Source organism: Jatropha curcas, chromosome 5, assembly GCF_041381405.1.
Source record: "Jatropha curcas cultivar XTBG-Jc1 chromosome 5, XTBG_Jcur_1.0, whole genome shotgun sequence".
NCBI lineage: Eukaryota > Viridiplantae > Streptophyta > Magnoliopsida > Malpighiales > Euphorbiaceae > Jatropha > Jatropha curcas.
The window spans coordinates 21,508,107-21,529,709 of NC_143155.1; the positions used below are offsets into that span (position 1 = coordinate 21,508,107).

At 29.3% G+C, this 21,603-nt stretch overlaps 2 protein-coding genes and 1 pseudogene across 4 annotated transcripts; 2 read left to right on the top strand and 1 right to left on the bottom strand.

Moving 5' to 3' along the window:
- Positions 1-3,811: 3,811 nt before the first annotated feature.
- Positions 3,812-16,643, top strand: LOC105636721 (LEAF RUST 10 DISEASE-RESISTANCE LOCUS RECEPTOR-LIKE PROTEIN KINASE-like 2.1). 2 transcript variants are annotated; one of them, XM_089721367.1, is made up of 3 exons: positions 3,812-4,581; positions 14,835-14,873; positions 15,436-16,643. In XM_089721367.1, the coding sequence occupies exons 1-3, from the start codon at positions 3,831-3,833 to the stop codon at positions 16,536-16,538; spliced, it is 1,893 nt and encodes a 630-aa protein (XP_089577493.1). In that variant the 5' UTR covers positions 3,812-3,830; the 3' UTR covers positions 16,539-16,643. The 2 variants fall into 2 exon arrangements, with proteins under 2 accessions (XP_089577493.1, XP_089577492.1); XM_089721366.1 differs by lacking the exon at positions 3,812-4,581 and adding an exon at positions 8,597-10,647.
- LOC149496392 (LEAF RUST 10 DISEASE-RESISTANCE LOCUS RECEPTOR-LIKE PROTEIN KINASE-like 1.2) lies at positions 10,826-14,084 on the top strand. The gene has a single exon (XM_089721368.1). It carries the CDS (start codon positions 12,411-12,413, stop codon positions 13,440-13,442), a length of 1,032 nt encoding a protein of 343 aa, XP_089577494.1. The 5' UTR covers positions 10,826-12,410; the 3' UTR covers positions 13,443-14,084.
- LOC105636719 (cytochrome P450 CYP749A22-like) lies at positions 16,607-19,099 on the bottom strand (annotated as a pseudogene). Its single transcript, XR_016320883.1, has 5 exons — positions 18,704-19,099; positions 18,384-18,613; positions 18,055-18,287; positions 17,558-17,945; positions 16,607-17,190 (listed from the first exon to the last, which is right to left on the bottom strand). The product of XR_016320883.1 is annotated as a cytochrome P450 CYP749A22-like (transcript).
- Positions 19,100-21,603: the final 2,504 nt, after the last annotated feature.

The following is a 21,603-nucleotide window of genomic DNA, read 5'->3' on the forward strand; positions in this document are numbered from 1 at the left end:
GAAATTGAAGGCTTGATTGAGAACTTTATTCCATAAACAAGGTGGAATTTATTCCCTAACAATGTAGAAGTTCTCTCCCAAGAAGTCTATATAAAGAGAGGAAGGATGCATTGTAGACATCCATCTCACACACTACACTCCACTCTTTCTTTCTCTCATTTTATAGTCTTGTATATAGTTTTATTTTCTTTAAAAGTTAAGTATTCAAGAGTTGTGCAAAGTTTCAAGGAAGCCATCCAAGCAATTCATCACTAGTTCTTATTTCTAAACTCTTAATCTTGTTTATTTCTTTCATTATCTTTATTGATTATGGAATATTTATCAAGTATTGTTGAGTTTTATTTAAGTACTATGTGTAACTAAACTCTTATACTAGGGGGTTTGATGCAGCTTAATCTATTTTCCAATTTATGCAATTAGATTTATTTTTCCTTATTCAAGTTATGATTTATTAATGAATTTAATGCTTCTAGGCAAAATTTTTCCCTAGATTGATTTATTTCAATTATCACTATCGGAAGAAGGATCTTTGATATGAAAAGGTTAATAAATCACATGAGAATAACAACTTGATGCGGAAGCTATATGGTTTGACTCATGGGGGTTTTTCATGAATTAACAACCTTAATTTATGGATTCATAAACAAACTACAAAACCTAATGATTTAATTCATATTTGATTGCGCTATTGGAAGATAGGTAATTAAATGGAATTAAAATATCTAGCAATACATCGGAAGAACTTGTTAGTGAATTTAGAGTTGTTTCCCCTACTTGAATAATTAAATTGATTAATGAACTAATGAAATAAATTGGATAGAGTTAAGTGAAATCAAAACCCCTTGTAGTTTTACTTCCTTGATTTCTTTAATCAATAATTGCTTGCTTAACTTCTTATTTTTACTTGTTGAATTTAATTTCTATAAACAATTTCCTCATCTATCATTTAAATAATAATAGGATAATATAATTTTAGTACTTGGTATACAATCCCTGTGGATACGATACTCTACTCACTCTATATTACTTACAGCGAATTCGTACACTTGCGAAATAAGCTGTCAATGGACTTTAATGTATTAAAATTTCTTACTTGTAGAATAATGATATATATAAATTAGTACTATACAATACTAAAAAAAATATCTAAATTATTAACAAGTTGTAGCCTACGTCAAGCAACTTGGTACAAGTCTTTTGCAGTCAACCACAAGTTATAAATATGAAAATGAAATATGGACACATAATTTGAAATGTGATTACAAAGAAAATTTCAACCTGATGAACATTTATTAATGTGACTTAGAAGTATGTCTATAGACTGTTTCAAAACATTTGCAATGTTAATTAAATGACGATAATGACAATAATTTTGACATTTTGCTTAAAGAAAAAAACTTTCACAGTCTACCAAACGTCGACGTATTGAATCCGTTGCTACCAACTGCAACTAGCTTGCCTTTTCTATTTTTTTTTCTCTTTTCTACATCATATTCCACATGAATGCACTGTGATCCTTTAATTTCTATTTTTAATTATTTTATTTGTGATAATTTATTGACCATTAATTAGTTAGCTTAGTTGATACATCAATGAGAAATTATTGATATAGGTCTTCAATTAATTATAATATGTTTTATTAGTTTTATTAATGAATTTACATCACTAATCGAGAATGCTATTACAATGTAAATTGTTTTAAATTTTACCTTTCCTTAATATTAAAAAAATATTATATTAAACAGTAAATTTCAAAACATTATTTTGTATTATGTTTATAAAAAAAAAATTTAAACAAACAAACAATTGGGAGAATAATTAGAAATTTTCCTAGGAAGAAAAAAGTATTTCTTACATTTTTGAAAAAGAAAAAAGAAGGAAAGTCTTGGTCTTGGTCTTGGTTCAAGTCATTGTCCTGCTCACCTTCTAGGAAAGTATAATCTAAAGGAAATTAAATAATTCTTTAACGAAAGGAACGTGGAGGACATACGTTTTTACATGGATTACGTGTTGTTTATAGCCATTCATTTTGATTTTTATACGTTGTAAATAAATAAAATTTAATTTATTTATTAAATTTTTTATTGTAAATTATAAGATTATGAATAATTTATATTATTAAAAATCTAAAAGCATTTACAAAATAGAAACAATATTTTATAAAATAAAAAATTCAATAATTAAATAACTTCTTATAGAAATAATATATTTATAATTATAAAATGGTCTTATAATATGACATTCAAATTTTCATGAAAATAAAATTACTTGACAACCAATTTAAATTTTCTTATATAATTAACTTAAATTTTTTGTACATGATATAATTGTCTATGTTACTAAAATATGAGAAATTGATATTAGCTATTACACTAACTAATATATTAATCATTATTTTAAAGTGTCATTTATAATTTTAATTTTATTACTTTTGCTAAAGTCTATGAATATATAATTCATTTTATATTTACTTTTTTGAGAAAAAAAATCTTTTAATATATTATATAATTTGCTAATATAACGTGTTATATCATAGTATTATATTTTATATATATTTCTAGTAATTTTATTTTCTATTTTATATCAAATAATAAATTTTATAATATATTCCTTAACAAATAATAATAAGTTTGAAAAAAATAAAAATCAAGAAAATCGAAAAAAAAGTAATGCAAAATCCAAAACATAACGTACAATAAATACTTCTATTTGACTATTGCTCACAAAGCCTTGACTAAGATTCTATTCCTTAAAACAAATAAAAAATATCAATCCCAAAATCAAACATGCAAGGATGCATTATATAATTAAGAAGAAAATCCCTTCACATATATTTACGATTTTATTATTTAATCAATTTATAAATAAGAATTATATTTGAATTCCAATATATAATTATAATAAAAATTTCAAGATAAGAAGAAATTAAATTTTCATTAATAATAAAAACTTTCTTTACACATATTTATTATTTATTGTTTAATTTAATTCTTAAACAAGAATCATATTTAGAATTCAATATACAATATTCAATTATATTTTTTAGCCAATAGAATTCAAGTTCAAAACCCTAATTGTTGACTAAGATTCTAGTCATTAAAACAAATAAAAATATCAACTCGAAAATCAAAAATACAAAGATGCATTATATAAGATGAAAATCCCTCCGCATATATTCACTATTTTATTATTTAATCAATTTTTAAATAAGAATATATTGAATTCTAATATATAATACTTAGTTACATTAAAAATTTCTAAATAAGAAGACATTATATACTATTAAAATTTCTTTAGACAGTATTCATTATTCAATTTTATTTAGAATATTATGTTATGTATTATATTTTTTTTAGCCAATAGAATTTAAATTTAAATAAAAAAAGTAAATAAAATATTTTATTTTCTCAACCAATAGAATTAAAATCATTAAAAATACTTTTGTCAATCTATAAATTTAATAGGAACATTTTTGGCAATCTAAATGTTATCCTCTCCATATATATCTTGGAACGTCACTTAACATTATTTAATGCAATTCCTGCAAAGACGTTGGTTGATTATTTCAAAGGAGACAACCACTAAACATAATATTTCAGTTCGTATCATAAAATAAATTCTACAATAGACTTCCAATTTTGCACTTTTTTTTTTCTTTAACCCTTAAGTACACTTTATTAAAAAATAAAAAATAATAAATAATAAAGTACGTTGCAAATACTATATAGGAAGGAGACTAGTGTAATTTCACACCTTGATCTGTTTATAAAACTAAAACTTAACTAGTTAATATACCAAAATACCATTTCATTTCAAAACACATTAATTCCATGTCAAAACCTCTCTTCTTCTTCTTCTTCCTCCTCCTCCTCCTCTTCTTCTTCGTGATATGCTTTGGGGACAATTCTGCTAATCTTCCATCTATATGCTCTACACACCACTGCGGAAATAGCGTCGAGATTAAGTATCCCTTCTGGTATAAGAGCGCCACAACTCCAAATCAATATTGTGGGTATCGGGGTTTTGGTATTTCATGTTCTAACGATGAGCCTACACTTCCCTTACAAAAAAATGATTATTATGTTAAAAATATAAACTACGCAAGAAATACCATAACACTTGTCGATATTGACGCAGCTGGCCAAGTGTGTCCCAGAGCTCGCCACAACGTTACTTTTGAAGATTTACCACTAAATTACACAAATTCAGATTCCAATCTGACCTTTTACTTTAATTGCACAACCAATCCCTTTTCCAATCCTATGAGGGATATTAAGTGTTTGAGATTCGACACATTGAAATCCTATGTTGTTATGGGAGGCAGCGGGATGGAAGACGTTGATTGGAACGGAAGGTGCAAGGAAAAAGTGGTGGTGACGGTGATGATGACGGAGATTAGAAACCGTGGTTTGATTAGTGGGTTTGGTGGGGCTATGAACCAAGGTTTCGTACTTGATTGGAGCACTGTTAGAGATTGCGGTGGATGTGAAGCTCACGGTGGGTTTTGTGGGTATGCTGAAGGTGCAGACCAGTTTTTGTGCTTTTGTAGCGATGGTAGCGTACGAAGCAATTGCAACAAAGGTACCTGCTTATTTAGGGTAAATTATTATTTAGTCCCTCAGGTTTTACATAATTAACCAACTAATCACAGGTTTTGAGAAAATATCTAGCTAGTCCCTCAGGTTTAACTCCGTCTAATTAAAAGGTCCTTCCGTCCGAAAAGTTAGTTTTTTTCCGTTAATTATAGAGTAAAAGACTAAAATACCCCTCCCCAGCTGACGTGGACCATAAGGAAAAATTATTATCTAGTCCCTCAGGTTTCACATAATTATCTAACTAATCCCAAGTTTTGCACAAATATCTAACTAGTCCCTCAGGTTTAACTCCGTCTAATTGAAAGGTCCTTCCGTCCGAAAAGTTAGTTTTTTTCCGTTAATTGAAGACTAAAAAACTAAAACACCTCTCCTAGCTGACGTGGACCAGTATGAAGCGATAAGGGAGGGGATTGTATAAACTAAAAGACTAAATAATTTACCCTTTTTCTTTTTACCCCAAATTATCATCATAGTTTCTTTTTTAGAAAAAAAGTAATAAACATAATTTTCTATTTTATTCATATTTAATATGCAAATTTTATCAAGAAACATTACTATTATCATTGATAAAATCTAAAAAAAAAAAAAAACAAAGTATTCCATCTATTCATAAATACTTTTAATGTTTTTATGGTAATTAAGTAAGTAAATTTATTCTTATAAATTATAACAAAATATTAATTAATTTTATTACGTAACCTTAAATAAGAGAGGAGATGTTATATGATTTTCGAAAATTATAAAAATAATTATTAAATTTAATATAAATAAGGATAAAATTGAAAAAAAAAATTAATTACTCATTAATATTCTAAAAAAATATATATTTGCGGAGAAAACACCGGCTCTAAAATAATAGTTATTTATAGATAAAAAAAGTAATTATCTATAGATAAAAAAAGTAATTGTCTCCATCGACTTTATATGAAACTCTTCAATTTTCATTTTTAAATTTAGCGAAGCTAATTTTCCTACTCGTGTAATTAAGCTTAGTCTATATAATTCTACATGTGCATAAAATTATAGGGAAAATTATTATTTAGTCTTTTAGTTTATACAATTCCCTCCTTTATCGCTTCATACTGGTCCACGTCAGCTAGGGAGAGGTGTTTTAGTCTTTCAGTCTTCAATTAATGGAAAAAAACTAACTTTTCGGACGGAAGGACCTTTCAATTAGACGGAGTTAAACCTGAGGGACTAGTTAGATATTTGTGCAAAACTTGGGATTAGTTAGATAATTATGTAAAACCTGAGGGACTAGATAATAATTTTCCCTTATGGTCCACGTCAGCTGGGGAGGGGTATTTTAGTCTTTTACTCTATAATTAACGGAAAAAAAACCAACTTTTCGGACGGAAGGACCTTTTAATTAGACGGAGTTAAACCTGAGGGACTAGCTAGATATTTTCTCAAAACCTGTGATTAGTTGGTTAATTATGTAAAACCTGAGGGACTAAATAATAATTTACCCGCTTATTTATAGTACTATATTTTTTTCATATATGTTTATTTATTTATTTATTTTGTTTGTTTTCTCCTTTGATATAGATAAATTTTACATTAGAAAAATTTGATGAAAATTAAAAAGTAAAAGAAACAATGATTAATTTGTGTAAAAGACAGGAGAATTCCCCCAAGCTAAAATTTGATTAATTTTTTCCCAATTATTTTTATTTGAGAAAGCACTAAAAAAAAGCATAGGACCTTATTTGTACCATTTGATTTGATGGTTTGTTTTCCCAACCTTATTTTCTATAATGAAAATATTTGAAGACAAAATATGGATACCTCTATGATGTCTTCGTCACTTAATTATATATAAGACTAATTTCATTTTAGAATCGGTGATTATCTTTTTCAAAAGAATTTTGAGTTGATTGAATATTCAATTTTGTAGAAACGTTTAAAACCCAATTGCAGCCTACCACTTCAACATGTAGGAGGGTGCATTGAATCAGGATTATGTTAGATTTTAAAAAAATTATTGAGTCTAACGAAATTGAAGGATTTCCTAACATTTGCATAAATTCCACTAGAATTCTACATAAAGTTGTATGGTACTGATGGAACTTTTCTTAATAGATTTTGATTGACTTTGATGGAATCACAAGGAATTTTATATATCTAATTAAAATTAATAGATTTTTGGATGGATAAGGTAGTTAATATTTAAATGAGTTCGAATATGGGTAGGTATTTAAATAAGTTTAGAATGGATATGGATAATAAAATTTTAAACAGATACTTATACATGTAGTTTAAAATTCACGGGTACTTGCTCCGAGGTGTATTAGATTAAGAGTTTATTAGATTTTAAAAGATTTTTAAAATCTTTGGATTGAAAAATGAATTTGTGAATGACTCTTTTATTCGTATATAACACTTTTAAATCCAACGAAATTAATAATTTTATAGAATTTTTTTAAATCAGTAATTTTTTTGAATACCATTAAATTTATATGGACTTTTAAAAAGTCAAAATTGAATACCATCAGATTTTTATGGATTTTATGATAGTCTAAATTGAATACCACAAAATTTTAATATACTCTAAAAAAATCTAAATTGAATATCATTGAAATTTTAAAATTTAAGAGACTCTTAATCCAATATACTCTCATTAATTTATTATTAATACTATTACTTTTTGTTGGGTCTCTTTGGAAATGTCATAGAGTTCAAGTTTATGGTTGGCCCATAGCGGCAGCCCATAGATTAGGCCCTTCGTTTAATTTCTTCGGCTTTCCTCTTTCGTTGCTTGTTTGAATTTTGGCATCTTAGCTACATAGATTTTATTTTATAGTTATTCTATCAATTAGAGTTACTGTCTCTATCCCCCATATATATATAAGTAGAGGTAGCATTCTGAAAACCGGCGTACACGATTCCAAAACGGCCGAGCCGAAAAAGCTCGTTAAAAAATGGACGGACCACCTACTCGATTTCAAAACAGCCGAGCTTTAAAAAATGGACCCTAATTTTCAAGTCCAATCCGGTCTGCTTGGGCCACAAATGGGTCCGACCATGTCCGTTTTGGGGGTTTATTTATTTATTTATTTTTCTAACTTTACTAATTTCTTGGATTTTTATTGGCTTTGTATGTCCATTCAAAGATTTTTAATGTGGAAAAAAAGAGAGAAGCAAGGTCTATACAAATTTTGAATTGTTATTCTCTTTTTTATTTTAAAATTTTATGATATATAGATACATATATTGTTTTAAAGTGAGTTCCACAAGCTTTGATAAAAGACGGGCCGAATAAAAAAACTTGTTTTAAAAATTGGTCTCAATTTCTTTTTTATATCCGAACAAATTACGGAAGAACACGAACTATATATGGGTTTAAGTCCATTTTGACAATCCTATATGTAGATCTAATTTGATTTTCACATAAATTACGAAGAATTAATCCCTGTTTTGGTGTGAGTTTTTTCTAGGTCAGGAAGTCACTTGTGGCCACATATTTTCCGTTTTAATCACGAATCATGACCCGTCTCCAGTATAGTTAAATTATATTTTTATTTAATTTTTCTAAAATACCCCTTTACAATATTAGATGATGTGCGTACAACTGGAAGTATATATATATATATATTTAAAGATCTTTGCCGAATGCACATTCCAAAGCCTGTTCATAATAAGGGAAACACACCCATCCACCAAGTTTCTAAATCTGTGAACCGTGGTTCCTCTATTAGAACAATATATTAATTGTTTAATAATATACTAAATTGATATTAGTGCTTTGCTGAGACGTAAGCTGATTTGGCATATTTAGCTCACTGTGCATCACATCAACAGGCATATATATAATCTTGTATTGAGATGTTTAAAATCAATGAATAAATGAATATATACATCCTTTCTTTTCTATTTTCTCACTTTCCATTTCTCTATTCTTCAATTCTCTCTCCTTTTCTCTTCTTCCAAACACCATTACGCTATTCTCATATAAACAATTAGAATCCCTGATCTGTGATCTTAACATCAGCTAAATAATTTATTTTTATATAATTTTAGATTTATCACTTTTCTCTTTCGCAGTCTCAACGGTTAACGTATCAAATTTAAAAATCGAAATACATAAAATCTATATTAGATATATTTCTGTTATGTGGCACATATGAGGCACTCATATAGGAGAATATTTGAAATGTTTTTGAGAGCATCAACACATAGGAGAATAGGTTTAGTTTCTAATGCTAAATTTAGCTCAAAAATAACCCTGCTCGTTTATTAAAAAGAAATTGAAAGTATTTCTTCAAAGATAGTTGTTTTTTTAGACTAAATCGTAGCAATTAGAATAAATAAATTAACAAATAAATGAATAACAATTAATAGAAATTGCTATGACTTGACTTCAAAATAGTCAATTGATCTAAGGATTATTAACTCAATTTGTAAAAACGTTTATGAGCTCTGCTCATTATTATCAAAGCAACATCGAACTTAGGTGATATTCCGCAATAATTTTTTAAGTAATTTTTAAGGTTTTGTTTAGTTAAAATGTTAAACGTTATTTTTTATAGTATTCGATAATATAACATTTGAATTAGCTTTTAGAGGTTAAGGTAGTTTTTTTATAAAATATTAACATTTGTTACCAAAATAACTAATTTTACCGCACGTACCGTTAATATATATATATATGTTTTTTTTTTTTTTTTTTTTTTGAAGAAAGACCCTTAATAGTTTTTTTACCACTAAACAACTCTCCTCTCCTCTTTTGCCAATACCAACCAACCAATTTGACATCTTTCACCTTCTTTAATTGAAACATTCTTTTCCTCAAGTGATTATCTTCTTTCTAATCCTCTTATTGTTATTGAATTAGTCCAAGTCACATTTCTAATATGAAATTGTACCGTTCTAAATTAAACCACAACAAAGGCTTCTCAGAATTCTGGCTTTTCAAATTTACATCTGTAGTGTAAAACTATAACTGGACGGCACAGCAGATTGAATTCATTTTTATACTCTTTTTAAGCTATTTCCCAGCAGCTTCAAACAGTCAAATATTAGAATTTGTTTTTCGTCTGTCGCCCGCCATCAATCATCTTCTACCAAACAGAAGCAAAACTATATTTCCATTTACTTAATACAAAAGTCTTAGTCAAATGTCTTCTCGTGCTTCATAATCGAAGCAAACAAAATAAATATAATCACTTTGCATTTAATATTGTAATATTTAATTCTTCAATTCCTTAGTTTCTGTTATTATTACTTATCATCTTCTTCTTTTCTTCTTTGACAAAAAAAAAAAAAAACACATAAATGGATACTCATCTGTTCTTGCCATCCCATGTACACTCCATGATCACCCTCTTCTTTCTCTTACTTTTTGTTTCATCATCTTACTGTGAAGATGATAAGCACTATACAGAGTGCAGCAAACCCTTTTCATGTGGAAATTTAACTGGTCTTTATTATCCTTTTTGGAGCGATGAAAGGTCTATAATATGTGGTGACCCAAGGTTTAAGCTCCGCTGCGAAGAAGATCAATTTCCTGTTCTAAGTATCACAAATCAAGATTTTCGGTTACTGTCCGTTGATTACTCCGGACAAACAACGATTAAAATCGTTCGAATGGATTTATCTGAAAGTATTTGTCCGGTGAATATCGCTGAAATTCGTCCGATTACTATCGACAATGCTCTCTTTTTAGATGAAAAGGAGGTTCAAAAAGTTACTTTATTCTACAATTGCTCAGCGGAAACACCTGCTATTCCAAACCACGGATTTTTATGTGATGTAAATGGAGAAGAAAGGGCTGCATATTATGCGACTGGTGAGTGGGAGATAGACCAACTTTCCAACTATTGTACCATCGAATTGCAGGTTCCGATTCCTAGAAATGATATCGAAGAAATTTCGAACGGGCTTCAAAATTTTGAGAGAGTTTTGAATGCTGGATTTAATGTTGTCTACAAGCTCGATAAAATGTGCGAGAGATGTAGCAATTCAAGTGGGATTTGCGGTACCAACTCCATTACTTCCAGTTTCACCTGCCTTTGCCATGATCGTCCTTATGCTACGAATTGTCCTAAAGTTGGTACGCGTATTCCTTTCTCTTTGCCATTAATCCGTTTAATATTTTTTCCAACATCTTCCTCTGTTTTTAGATTATTAGTCTTGCCAATGAGTTCAGTCAAGTATATGCAAATTGTTAAATTGCAGAGTTTAGATTTCGTTAATATATATATATATATATATATATATATATACTAAAAACCACCTAGATGGGAAAATTAAGATTTTTTTTTTTTTTTTTTTGAGAAGGGCAAATTAAGATTGAAAGCAAATATGAAAGAATTTTATTTTAGAGGTTCCGAGATTATCTTTATCCGTAATTTTATTAGAGCAAATGTCCAAAACTGCAAGTTTGCAAAGTTTGGGAGTCTAATTGCAAAAAGAAGAAGACACCTTTGTTGATCAGTACAATTTTATGAAAGGTGTATATTTGCAGTAGGCAAAAAGAGAAGGGTCACGATCGTTGACTAGTCTTACATACAATACGACAACTTAGCTTGACCTTAAATTGAGTATCTTGTTTGCTTTCCTCGTGTTCTTTGAAGTTGAACCAGTCAATAGTCTATGAGAAGGAGCTTGGAATTTGCAATTGCCTACTTTTTTGAACTGGGCCTTAAGCTTAGGCCTGGCTATGCTTGGCACAAGTTGAATGTTAAGGGCGTATCTGTCATTTAATTATCAAATCCCGAAAGTCCAATATTTTTCTGCTTAATCTATCGTTTGGTATAAATGAATTTTATAAGATTTTATGGAATTTCTAATTTTGAGTGGTTTCTATGTCAAAAAAATATTTGTCTTAATTCAATGAGTATGAGTTCTTGGATTTCCATAACTAAGAAGAATTCCAACTTCCAAATTCCAACGGGTTGGCAAATGAAAAACAGGCTCTTTTTCCACACTTTCGGTTCAACAAACCAAGTCCTCAATCGAAAAAAGCCATCACACTCAAATACACTGGCAGCCTCTTTCAATTTGTAATTATCCCAAAGTGCCCTCACCTAATCTTCCCTTCTTCACGAATCCTTATATTTATGCGGGCATAATGGTCTTTCCATGTCCATTCTTTTGCTTTCTGATCCACTCATACCTTGACCCTCTGTTCATTTAACTTGTTTATGGCCAGGAAATTACCTGGCCTAGACTTTAGAGAATCAGAACATTATAGAAAATTTAGATCACCATGATGTCATTATTGCTGAAATGAGGTTTGGTTTAGAACATTAGATTATTTAAATCCCTAATTGGGCCTCCTTATCTTGACTTTTTTCTTATCCTTTTTGAGAATCTGGACCTTTTTCTACTGTAATTTATTTGTAGGGCACAAATTTGACAGCTGAAATTTGATTACTTGTTCTTTTTTGTTGTTTATAATTAAGAAAATTTAATGAAATATTATGTGATACACAAATATGAAATCGTGATTTATGTTTTGAGAGTTTGAATAGGGAAAAATCTAACTATCCAAATTAATATTCTTAAATTTTGTCAAAATTTCAGAAACATATTCTTGAAATTTTTATATGCTGCTCACAGTCACATTCTTTCTGTATGTTGAAAATTTCTCCCATTGAATTTCTTATGATCATTGAGCAGTTGGCCAATCACGCCTACTTTCCTCTTGAAAGCAGGTTAGTCACCGTCCAGTCTTAGAGTTCCCCAAAAATTTGGCTTCATGATTCTAGTAGTTTCACGCCATTTACGTTTATAAAATTATTGGTAGTAGACAATGCTCATTTTGGTCAAGTAGTCCCCACAACGTTATGGTTATTCTTCTAAGACTGTAGTATGCTCGAGCAACTCATTGTCCTTGCTTTTGCTTCAACCAATAGTTTTGGCTCTTTCTCCTCTTTTTTCAAACTCTTCATAATTATTACAAACCAAAATAAATTAAACAGACCAAAATTTATAAGCAATCATTTCCATTTCATATTCTTAAAACCAAGAACAATATTATTTCTTTCTCTAAATGCTTCTCTTTTTCTCCTCTTCTTTCTTCTTCCACTCCCAATGGATTTCATAAACTACTACTTCTTGTTCTTCTTCTTCACTTTAGCTTATCAGTCCTCATCAATGGAAGATCAAAAGTTCCAAGCTTGTGCACCCACAACTTGTGGCCGAGGCCCTAACATAACATACCCTTTTTACCTAAGTCAAGTTCAAAAACCATTTTGTGGGTATCCGAATTTTGATATTATTTGTAATGATGATGATTACCCAGTTCTTAAAATCGCTAATGATGATTATATCATTAAAGATATTTATTACAACAATCAGTCTTTTCTTGTGGCTAGTGCTAGTGTCTATGAGGAAGAAGGGGAGGACTCATGTCCAATGCCTTTACATAATGTGACTCTTTATAGAACTCCTTTTAATATCAGTCCTGATTATATTGATTTTTCTTTCTTGTATAATTGTACTTTGAAGCCAACAAAGTTCCTTTCCTACCCGATAACTGGTGCTACTAATGCTTCTTTTTATTCTTTTGCCGGTTTTCATATTCAAGAATTAGAGTTGTACTATAACTATTCTTTAGAGTCATGTCGTTACTTAGTTAACTCTCCTTTACATGCTACTGGTGATTTTGATAATAGTATATTCCAAAAGAACTATACTGAGATTTTGAAGATGGGGTTCATGTTGAATTGGACTGCACATAATTGCAGTAGTTGTGAAATAAGTGGTGGTCGCTGTGGATTTGAGAATAATGAATTTGTTTGTTTTTGCCGTGACCGGCCTTATCAAAATTCATGTTATGGTGGTAACTTCAATTTCTCAGCTTATAACGTTCATTACTGGTTTTACATTAGCCATATCTAGCTCAGCTTGTAATTTTGTAGATTTTGTTCATTAATTTTTTTTTTTTTTTTTTTTTGGCTTTTCAAGTAAAATCAGCACATAACTTTTTTGTTTGTTAAATTCGCTCTGGATGAGGTTCAAACTTGTAATCCAGAGATGACTTTAGTACCATTAAGTTGAAACTCATTGATAGTGCATAATTTTTATAAGAGCATGTATAGATGGTTAGACTCTAACCAGGTTCAACTGAATTAAAACTATAAAAGTGGATCATGGTATAATAAATTGCAGAGTATATAAGTTCACATAATTAATTTTTTACGTTAAAGAATTAGTTGAGTCGTGATTAGAGTCTAACCATGCATATTTTCTCTTTTTATAAATGCAATTTTTTTGATACATAAAGTGCATCATATGGTTAGAAACATATTCTGCAATCTTCTAGTCAACAATCGTTAGTCAAGTTACTCCCTTCTATGTTTGATAGGCTAGTTTCTGCATACTGCGCGTGATCTATTATTTCTGTCACTTGACCTCTTCAAAGACTAGAGCTTGTCACTCTCAATTGTTATTGAACTAACCATAGATTCAAAAAATGAAGTTGTGACTTGTGTTGAAGAATTCATTTCATATGAATAGTTAAAACGTCATCCTATTCAAGCATATTTTCTTTTCCAACCATAGATTGCATTTGGTCATTTCCTAATGTGTTGAATATTTCACGATTTTATCAAGTGGGATTTTATTTTATTTTTATTAAAAGTTACATTTTTTTTTTAGAGAAATTACAAGTGACATTTTGAATCCTGCAACATTTCCCGTTGAATCTTTTACTGTATACTCCTTTTTTCAGTATTGAAGAGGAGGATTCAAGTCTAGATTTGTTGTCAGATTATAGATGTACTTACCGATCATGTTATGGATTAGTCTGCCTTTTTACCATATACTCTTGTTCTGTCTCGCTAACAATAAATATTACTCCTTCCGTTCACAAATACTTATCACATTTGTTTATTTTACATTCTTTAAAAAAACCATTCAATTTTTCTAAGTTATAGTAAATTATTGAGTGAATCGACTATACTGCTCTTAGTTTACAATATAGGAAGGGTAAAAGATATTTATTATTTGTTAAATACAAAGGGCAAAGAGGGAAAAAAATAATTTATTATTTGTTAAATTAACAAATGTAACATCTATTTGAGAATATAGTATTTTCTCAAATGTGACACTTATTTGAAAACGGAAAGATTAATTTAAAACAGAATACTAGCAACATGAGAGCAGCAGTAAACCAATTCAAAACATATACATAAATATTTCATTATTCTTAAAAAAACCTATAAAGTTTAATTTTTACTTTCTTTTAGTTTTGTAAACGTTCTAACACCTCTGCTTATTCTGCTGTCGCAGATAGTCGAAGGGTGACGCTCAAAGTCGTTATTGGTATTGGTAAGCTGCTCCCCCTTCATCTTAATTTCTCAGTTCCTGGATGAAATTTGTTACCTTATCGTGTCTAAATGGCAAAGAAATAAATTTCTTGCGTACTAAAATGTCAGTGCGAAAGTTTATAGCTTCATATCTTTGATTCTTTTCTCAACCATTTTGAAAATAAATGCTTGCTAGGGTGACTTCAAGTAAATTGAAGTCACCTAAAATTACGAAAATCAGTCACTTTTATAGAATGGTGAAAAATTTTTATATAACAGTGATAAAAATATATCTTATTTTGTAATCGGCTGCCTTAAAAAAACATTTAATTTTTATAAAAGGATGATGTCTTTTACAAAATCTTAAAAAAAAGAGTACATCTTACTTTATAACTCAACGACTTTTACAGAAAAATATTCACTTTTTTATATTTTATTTGACCATATTTGAAATTTACATTTCATGATTCAATCATTTTTTAAATTTTTTGTAAAAAAAAAAAATTACTGAATGTAAAGAGTAATATATACGAGGTTTCTATTCTATTATATTAATTTTCCTATATGATCATCTCCCGTTGCAGTGGCAGTCGTTGTGGTACTTGGAATTTTAGTCACTTGTGGTGGCCTCATTTATTGTCGGAAAAAGATTCCAACGGTTTTCCTACGGAGTAATAACCAAGATTTTGAGGCCTTTCTAGAAAATCATGGGCCTCTATCTGTGAAAAGATACAGCTTCTCAGAAGTGAAGAAAATGACCAATTTTTTCAAAGATAAACTTGGCCAAGGAGGCTATGGAATTGTGTACAAGGGCAAGCTAAAAGACGGACATTTTGTAGCGGTAAAGGTCTTGAATGCTTCTAAAGGAGAAGGAGAAGAATTCATCAATGAAGTTGCAAGCATTAGTAGAACTTCTCATATTAATATTGTCACTCTTTTAGGGTTTTGCCTCGAGGGTCAAAAACGAGCTTTAATTTATGAATTCATATCTAATGGGTCTCTTGAAAATTTCATATGCTCGCAAGGTATTTTGAAGAGTGATTATCATTTAGGATGGGAAATTATGCACGAAATTGCAATTGGAATAGCTCGAGGATTAGAGTATTTGCATCGTGGGTGTAAAACAAGGATTGTGCATTTCGACATAAAGCCTCACAACATTCTTCTTGATGAAAATTTTTGCCCAAAAATTTCAGATTTTGGACTCGCAAAACTATACACCAAAAAAGAAAGTATACTATCAATGTTAGAGACTAGAGGAACTATTGGGTATATAGCACCGGAGGTTTTCAGCAGAAACTTTGGTGGAGTTTCGTACAAGTCTGATGTTTATAGCTATGGAATGCTGGTCTTAGAAACGGTTGGAGGGAGAGAGAAAGATGAGGTCGGGACAAATGATAGTAGCAATGAGAAATATTTTCCATACTGGATTTATAAGCGAATTGAGTTGGGAAATGAAAGCAAATTGTATGGAGAGACTTCTACGGAAGAGAAAGAAATTGTTAGGAAAATGACATTGGTTGGTTTGTGGTGCATACAGACAAATCCATCTGATAGGCCATCAATGAGTAAGGTTATAGAAATGTTAGAAGGAAGCTCAGAATCCCTTAAAATCCCACCAATGCCTTTACTATTTTCTACTCCAGAATCTCCTCCACTCTGTTCATTCACTACATCAACAGCCTGATGTTATGCATTTTATTTATGTTTTCTTTGGTTTGAATGAATATACAAACTTAAACTGACAAAAACACATCTTGAAATATACAAAACTCATTTTATTTATCGTTCATTAATTATTTAATTAGTAGTTATCACATTAAACTTTGGTTATAAATCCACACAAAGCCATATATGAGGCATCAATCCAAGGGCTTAATTACATACTGAAAAGCATATGCTCATTAAACTTATAATGGATGGAGCACGATTTGCATTCCATGTTGTGGGCACACAGTAAGAAGGTTCACAGGAGAGTGAACATAAGTTGGTGATAGAGTAAACCGGTAATGTTGCAGAATCATTGACAAAGCAATCTTGGTCTCTATAATTGCAAAGTTGTATCCCACACAGCTTCGAGGTCCCAAACTGAATGGAAGATAGGCATTCACATTGTTGTTTGTAGCTTTGGCCAAGCCTTCTGCAAATCTATCTGGTTTGAAAAGGCAAACATCTTCTCCCCATATTTCAGGATCATGGTGAAGTGCAATGACTGGAATTTCGATTATTATATTTGCAGGAAGAACCAACTTCCCCAATCTGACTTGCCTTTGGACTGCTTTTGGGATACTAAGAACTGGAGGATATAGCCGGAGAGCTTCATTGATAATCATGCTCACCTATAATGACAAAGGACGACTAATAAATTGAATCTTAAAGCTTATCGTACAGTGACAAAGAGCATATTGAGTCATATTTGGTTCATCTTGGAAATGAAACGAGAATGGAAGTAGAATCTTTTGGCTATATTAAGAACTATACTTAGAAATAGATATCATTTCAATATAAATTCAAGTTATTCAAATATTAAAAAACCAAAAAATTTTAGATTCTCTGTGAACCAAAAAAAAGGAAGAAATCCTATTTTAAGAATTGCATTCATTTCCAGTTTCAGAGCAAACGAAAAATGGCTTGTAGGCTTGAGGATATAAAAGCATAAGCTTGTGAGCGATAGCATGAACAAGTTTTAAGATTTCCAACACTTACAATTTTCATTTTTGAGAGTCTATCTGAGCTCGGATTTTACTGGCCGAATAATTCAAGGACCTCCTTCCTGGCTTTATCTTGCCAATCTGTGTGGATAGCTAGAAGAAAAATGGTCCAGGTAAGTGAGGTTGCAGTTGTTTCATGTCCAACAACATAAAAGGTTTTACACTCATCAATCATTTCTTCAACTGATAATCTCTTTGACTGATCAGGATCACTATTATCATGATGTGCCTTCAACAGTAATCCAAGAAAATCAGTCCCAAAGCCATGTGATTGGCTCATCATTGCTGCTTCTTCTCTTTTCTTTATCATATTCATAATGGAATCTCGTATCTCCTGATCTATCTTTTCTGCTTCAATATCATCCCTGGTTTTTACAAGATTTCTGGAACAACAGAAAATGAAACATATAAATATATCGAGAATTTAAAGACATGCACAAAACCAACCCAATAAATTCAAGAACTAGTATATAGCAGAGCCAAGCACCGTACCTAATTCCAGGAATTCTTATCCGATATCTGTTTCTACCAATAATGAGAGTTAACTGGTTTATCATGTCAAATATACGCTGCCCTTCAAAGTAGCTGCTTCCAAAAGCAGTCCTGGAAATGATTTCTGAGGCTAAGACTTTGAATTCTTGGAACACTTCAATTTCCTTTCCTTCATTATGTCTCCATTTTTCAAGCATCATTTTCACACTTGTTATCATGGCAGGAATCATACTCTGCAAAAGAAACCCATACACATATATAATTTGTATTTCTACGAGTACTTGAAAATTTTCTCTGTTATAAATGAAAGCAAGAAATTGATTATTTACTTTCAGGCACTCTGCATGAAAAGCATAATTAGATAATTTACGAAGCTTAAGCCACTTTTCTGGTATCCTAGTAGTTCCAATTCCTTCTCCTATTAGCTTCTTAGTGTAATCATTGGTTTCGGGTTTGGGAAATGCCCCATCCCTATTGTTAAATATCTCCTTAATAAGCTCATCAGGTTCTGAGAATACCAAGTAAGCTTGAGGACCTTGCCATCTAAGGAAATTCTTCCCTACGAATAATTTCACAAAAAAAATCAAACACATAGGTAATAGTTTAGAAAAAAAAAAAAAAAACTTCAAGTAATGGAATAAATTGTTACCGTAAAGCTTCATCCATGAATGGAAGTGTGGCAATACAGTTGGATACACTTGGTGTGATAATTCCATGGGATTGCTCAAAGCTTTATTTGTCAGATGGATGATCTCTTTGTTGTTGCCGTAGAAGAGCTTGTAAGAAGGGCCTTTTATACCTTGAGACATCATCATGGATTGGATGCGCATGGGAGTCCACCATTATACTTTGTTGAAGAACTTGATTAAAAATGAGATCAAGATCGCAAACACAGTACAGCTTGAAATATAAATTAGCTTCACAGTTTCCATTACCGCAGAACCAAGCATGCATTGATTATAAACTAAAAACACTAACTATTATTTACAAACTCACTAGCTAATCCATATTGTAAACGTGTAAAGGTTGCTACTGACTTGTGGCACATGAGGATAAGATAATATTATGGATAACATGATACTATTTCCTTGTGCGCGGGTAATATTTTATTTTATTTAACAAAAAAAAACCTTTAATCCAATTAAAAATACAAATATAAAATAAATAAAAAATTTTCGAATCGGGAATTTAAAATTTTTGAAATAAATTATTTTTAAAAAATTATAATTATCATTACTAAATATTAATTTTAAAAAGTGAGTTTAGTCTATTGATATGGATATCTATCTATACTATACATAAATGTGAAAATAGAGGCAATAATGAGATTTCCGATAGTACCTTTAATGAAATTTAAAATATGCTAAAATAATTTTAGTTATAGTCAATTAGAAAATTATATTTTATTAGTTGATTAAATATATTTATAAAATTATTTTTTAAATAAATATCTATAGATAATTAAGCATTTAAACTTTTTATGTTTTATCCTTTTTAAATTTATTTTTAATAAATATATATGATAAGTAGACATTTGAAAATTTTTATTATTGTATTTTTATTTTGATTCTATTTTAATTATAATTTAAAATATTTTATTTCGAAGAGAAATAAAAAAAGAAAAAACTATATTTTTTTTATTAATATTCTTTTTTCTTTATATCTGTATGATTTGATTGGATATATTTTTTTCAAAAAATAAATTTTCAAATAGAATACAAACAATTTAAGCTTTTAAAATTTTAAAATTTTGACTTTTAAAATTTTATTTTAAATAAAATGAATATATGTGTGTGAGATTGACGAACAGTTTAAATTTTTAATTTTAAAATGTAATATTTTATTGATATAATTTATATATCTATATACATTGAAACTCTTTTTGTTGGATGAGTTTTGAAAAAAGTTTTATTTTTAATAATAATTTTTTATTTTTTATTTTTTTTCATTACTAATAATTTTTAATTTTATTTTTAATAATAATTACGCTAATAATTAGAATAATTTTTTGAGGTCTCTAAGGATTTCCTTAGCTCATGTATCGCATAAAGATAACTTTTTTGCAGATGGGTTGGCGAAATTAGTTGTGGGTTTTGCTACTTCTTTCTTAGCTTGGATTTGATGGCTTATTGGTTCTTCGTTTTTGTTTGCTACATGTCTTGAGAGATTCCCTGCTAATACGCATTATTGGTATTTCTTTGTTTATGTCTTGTAGGTTTGATGGTATAGGTGCACATGGCTCTATCGAGGATGCTTGGGATATCCTTTTGGTTTTATGTAATAGAGAATGACGTGGTCCTCATATCAGATTTTATTTTATTATTTGATTGTTTGTATTCTTGATCTTTTTAGAAATGTAACCTATTTTAGTGGAGAATTAGTTAAATTTTCTCATGTATTAAATCAGAAATTATATATTTTAATTTTATATTGGAAGTTGTATTCAAATTGCAACCATCTGTTTATTTGTTTGTGTTTGTGTAAGAATATTGCATCATTAGACGGTGAAACTATATGTTTGTTTGTGTTAATATTATAAGAATATTGCATAATTGGACTATAGTGGACTATGATATATTTATTTGTAATTGTCAAAACTTTTAATAATTTTGTTTCGTTAAAATATTAAACGTTATTTTTTATAGTATTCGATAATATAACATTTGAATTAGTTTTTAGAAGTTAAGGTAGTTTTTTTTATAAAATATTAACATTTGCTACCAAAATAATTAATTTTGCCGCACATACCGTTAATATATATATATTAACTAATTAATAACTACTAAAATAATTAATTTTATACGATTCTAATTTTCATCCCTCTAAATTCTAACCAAACAAGGCATTATCACCTTGAGAATATGATAATCTTTTCTTTTTCTTTTTTGAAAAAACAACAGAATTTCAAAATTGGAATTTACGCTATAATTCTCAATTATAGTGTAATTCAAAGAATAAAGTATTGATCAATGATTTTAAATTATTACAAAATGAAGTATCTTCTTTTTTTATTATTTTTTTTTTTTGCTTTTGAGGGTAAAGTAAAATATCTTTGACTAGAAATTCAAAAGAACTAAAACCATGTTCCATTAATAATACAATGGACTTTAATATATTAAAAATTCTTACTTGTAGAATAATGATATAAATTAGTACTATACAATACTAAAAAAAATATCTAAATTATTAACAAGTTGTAGCCTACGTCAAGCAACTTGGTACAAGTCTTTTGCAGTCAACCACAAGTTATAAATATGAAAATGAAATATGGACACATAATTTGAAATGTGATTACAAAGAAAATTTCAACCTGATGAACATTTATTAATGTGACTTAGAAGTATGTCTATAGACTGTTTCAAAACATTTGCAATGTTAATTAAATGAAGATAATGACAATAATTTTGACATTTTGCTTAAAAGAAAAAAACTTTCACAGTCTACCAAACGCCGTCGCTACCAACTGCAACTAGCTTGCCTTTTCTATTTTTTTTTTTCTCTTTTCCACATCATATTCCACATGAATGCACTGTGATCCTTTAATTTCTA

What these genes read in the sequence shown, in the direction of transcription:
- LOC105636721 (XM_089721366.1), top strand. Translation starts at nt 9,870, where the DNA reads ATGGATACTCATCTGTTCTTGCCATCCCATGTACACTCCATGATCACC. An exon ending in TACGAATTGTCCTAAAGTTG is followed by an intron (nt 10,648 to 14,834) that starts GTACGCGTATTC and finishes CTGCTGTCGCAG; the next exon opens with ATAGTCGAAGGGTGACGCTC. An exon ending in CAAAGTCGTTATTGGTATTG is followed by an intron (nt 14,874 to 15,435) that starts GTAAGCTGCTCC and finishes CTCCCGTTGCAG; the next exon opens with TGGCAGTCGTTGTGGTACTT.
- LOC149496392 (XM_089721368.1), top strand. Translation starts at nt 12,411, where the DNA reads ATGCTCGAGCAACTCATTGTCCTTGCTTTTGCTTCAACCAATAGTTTT.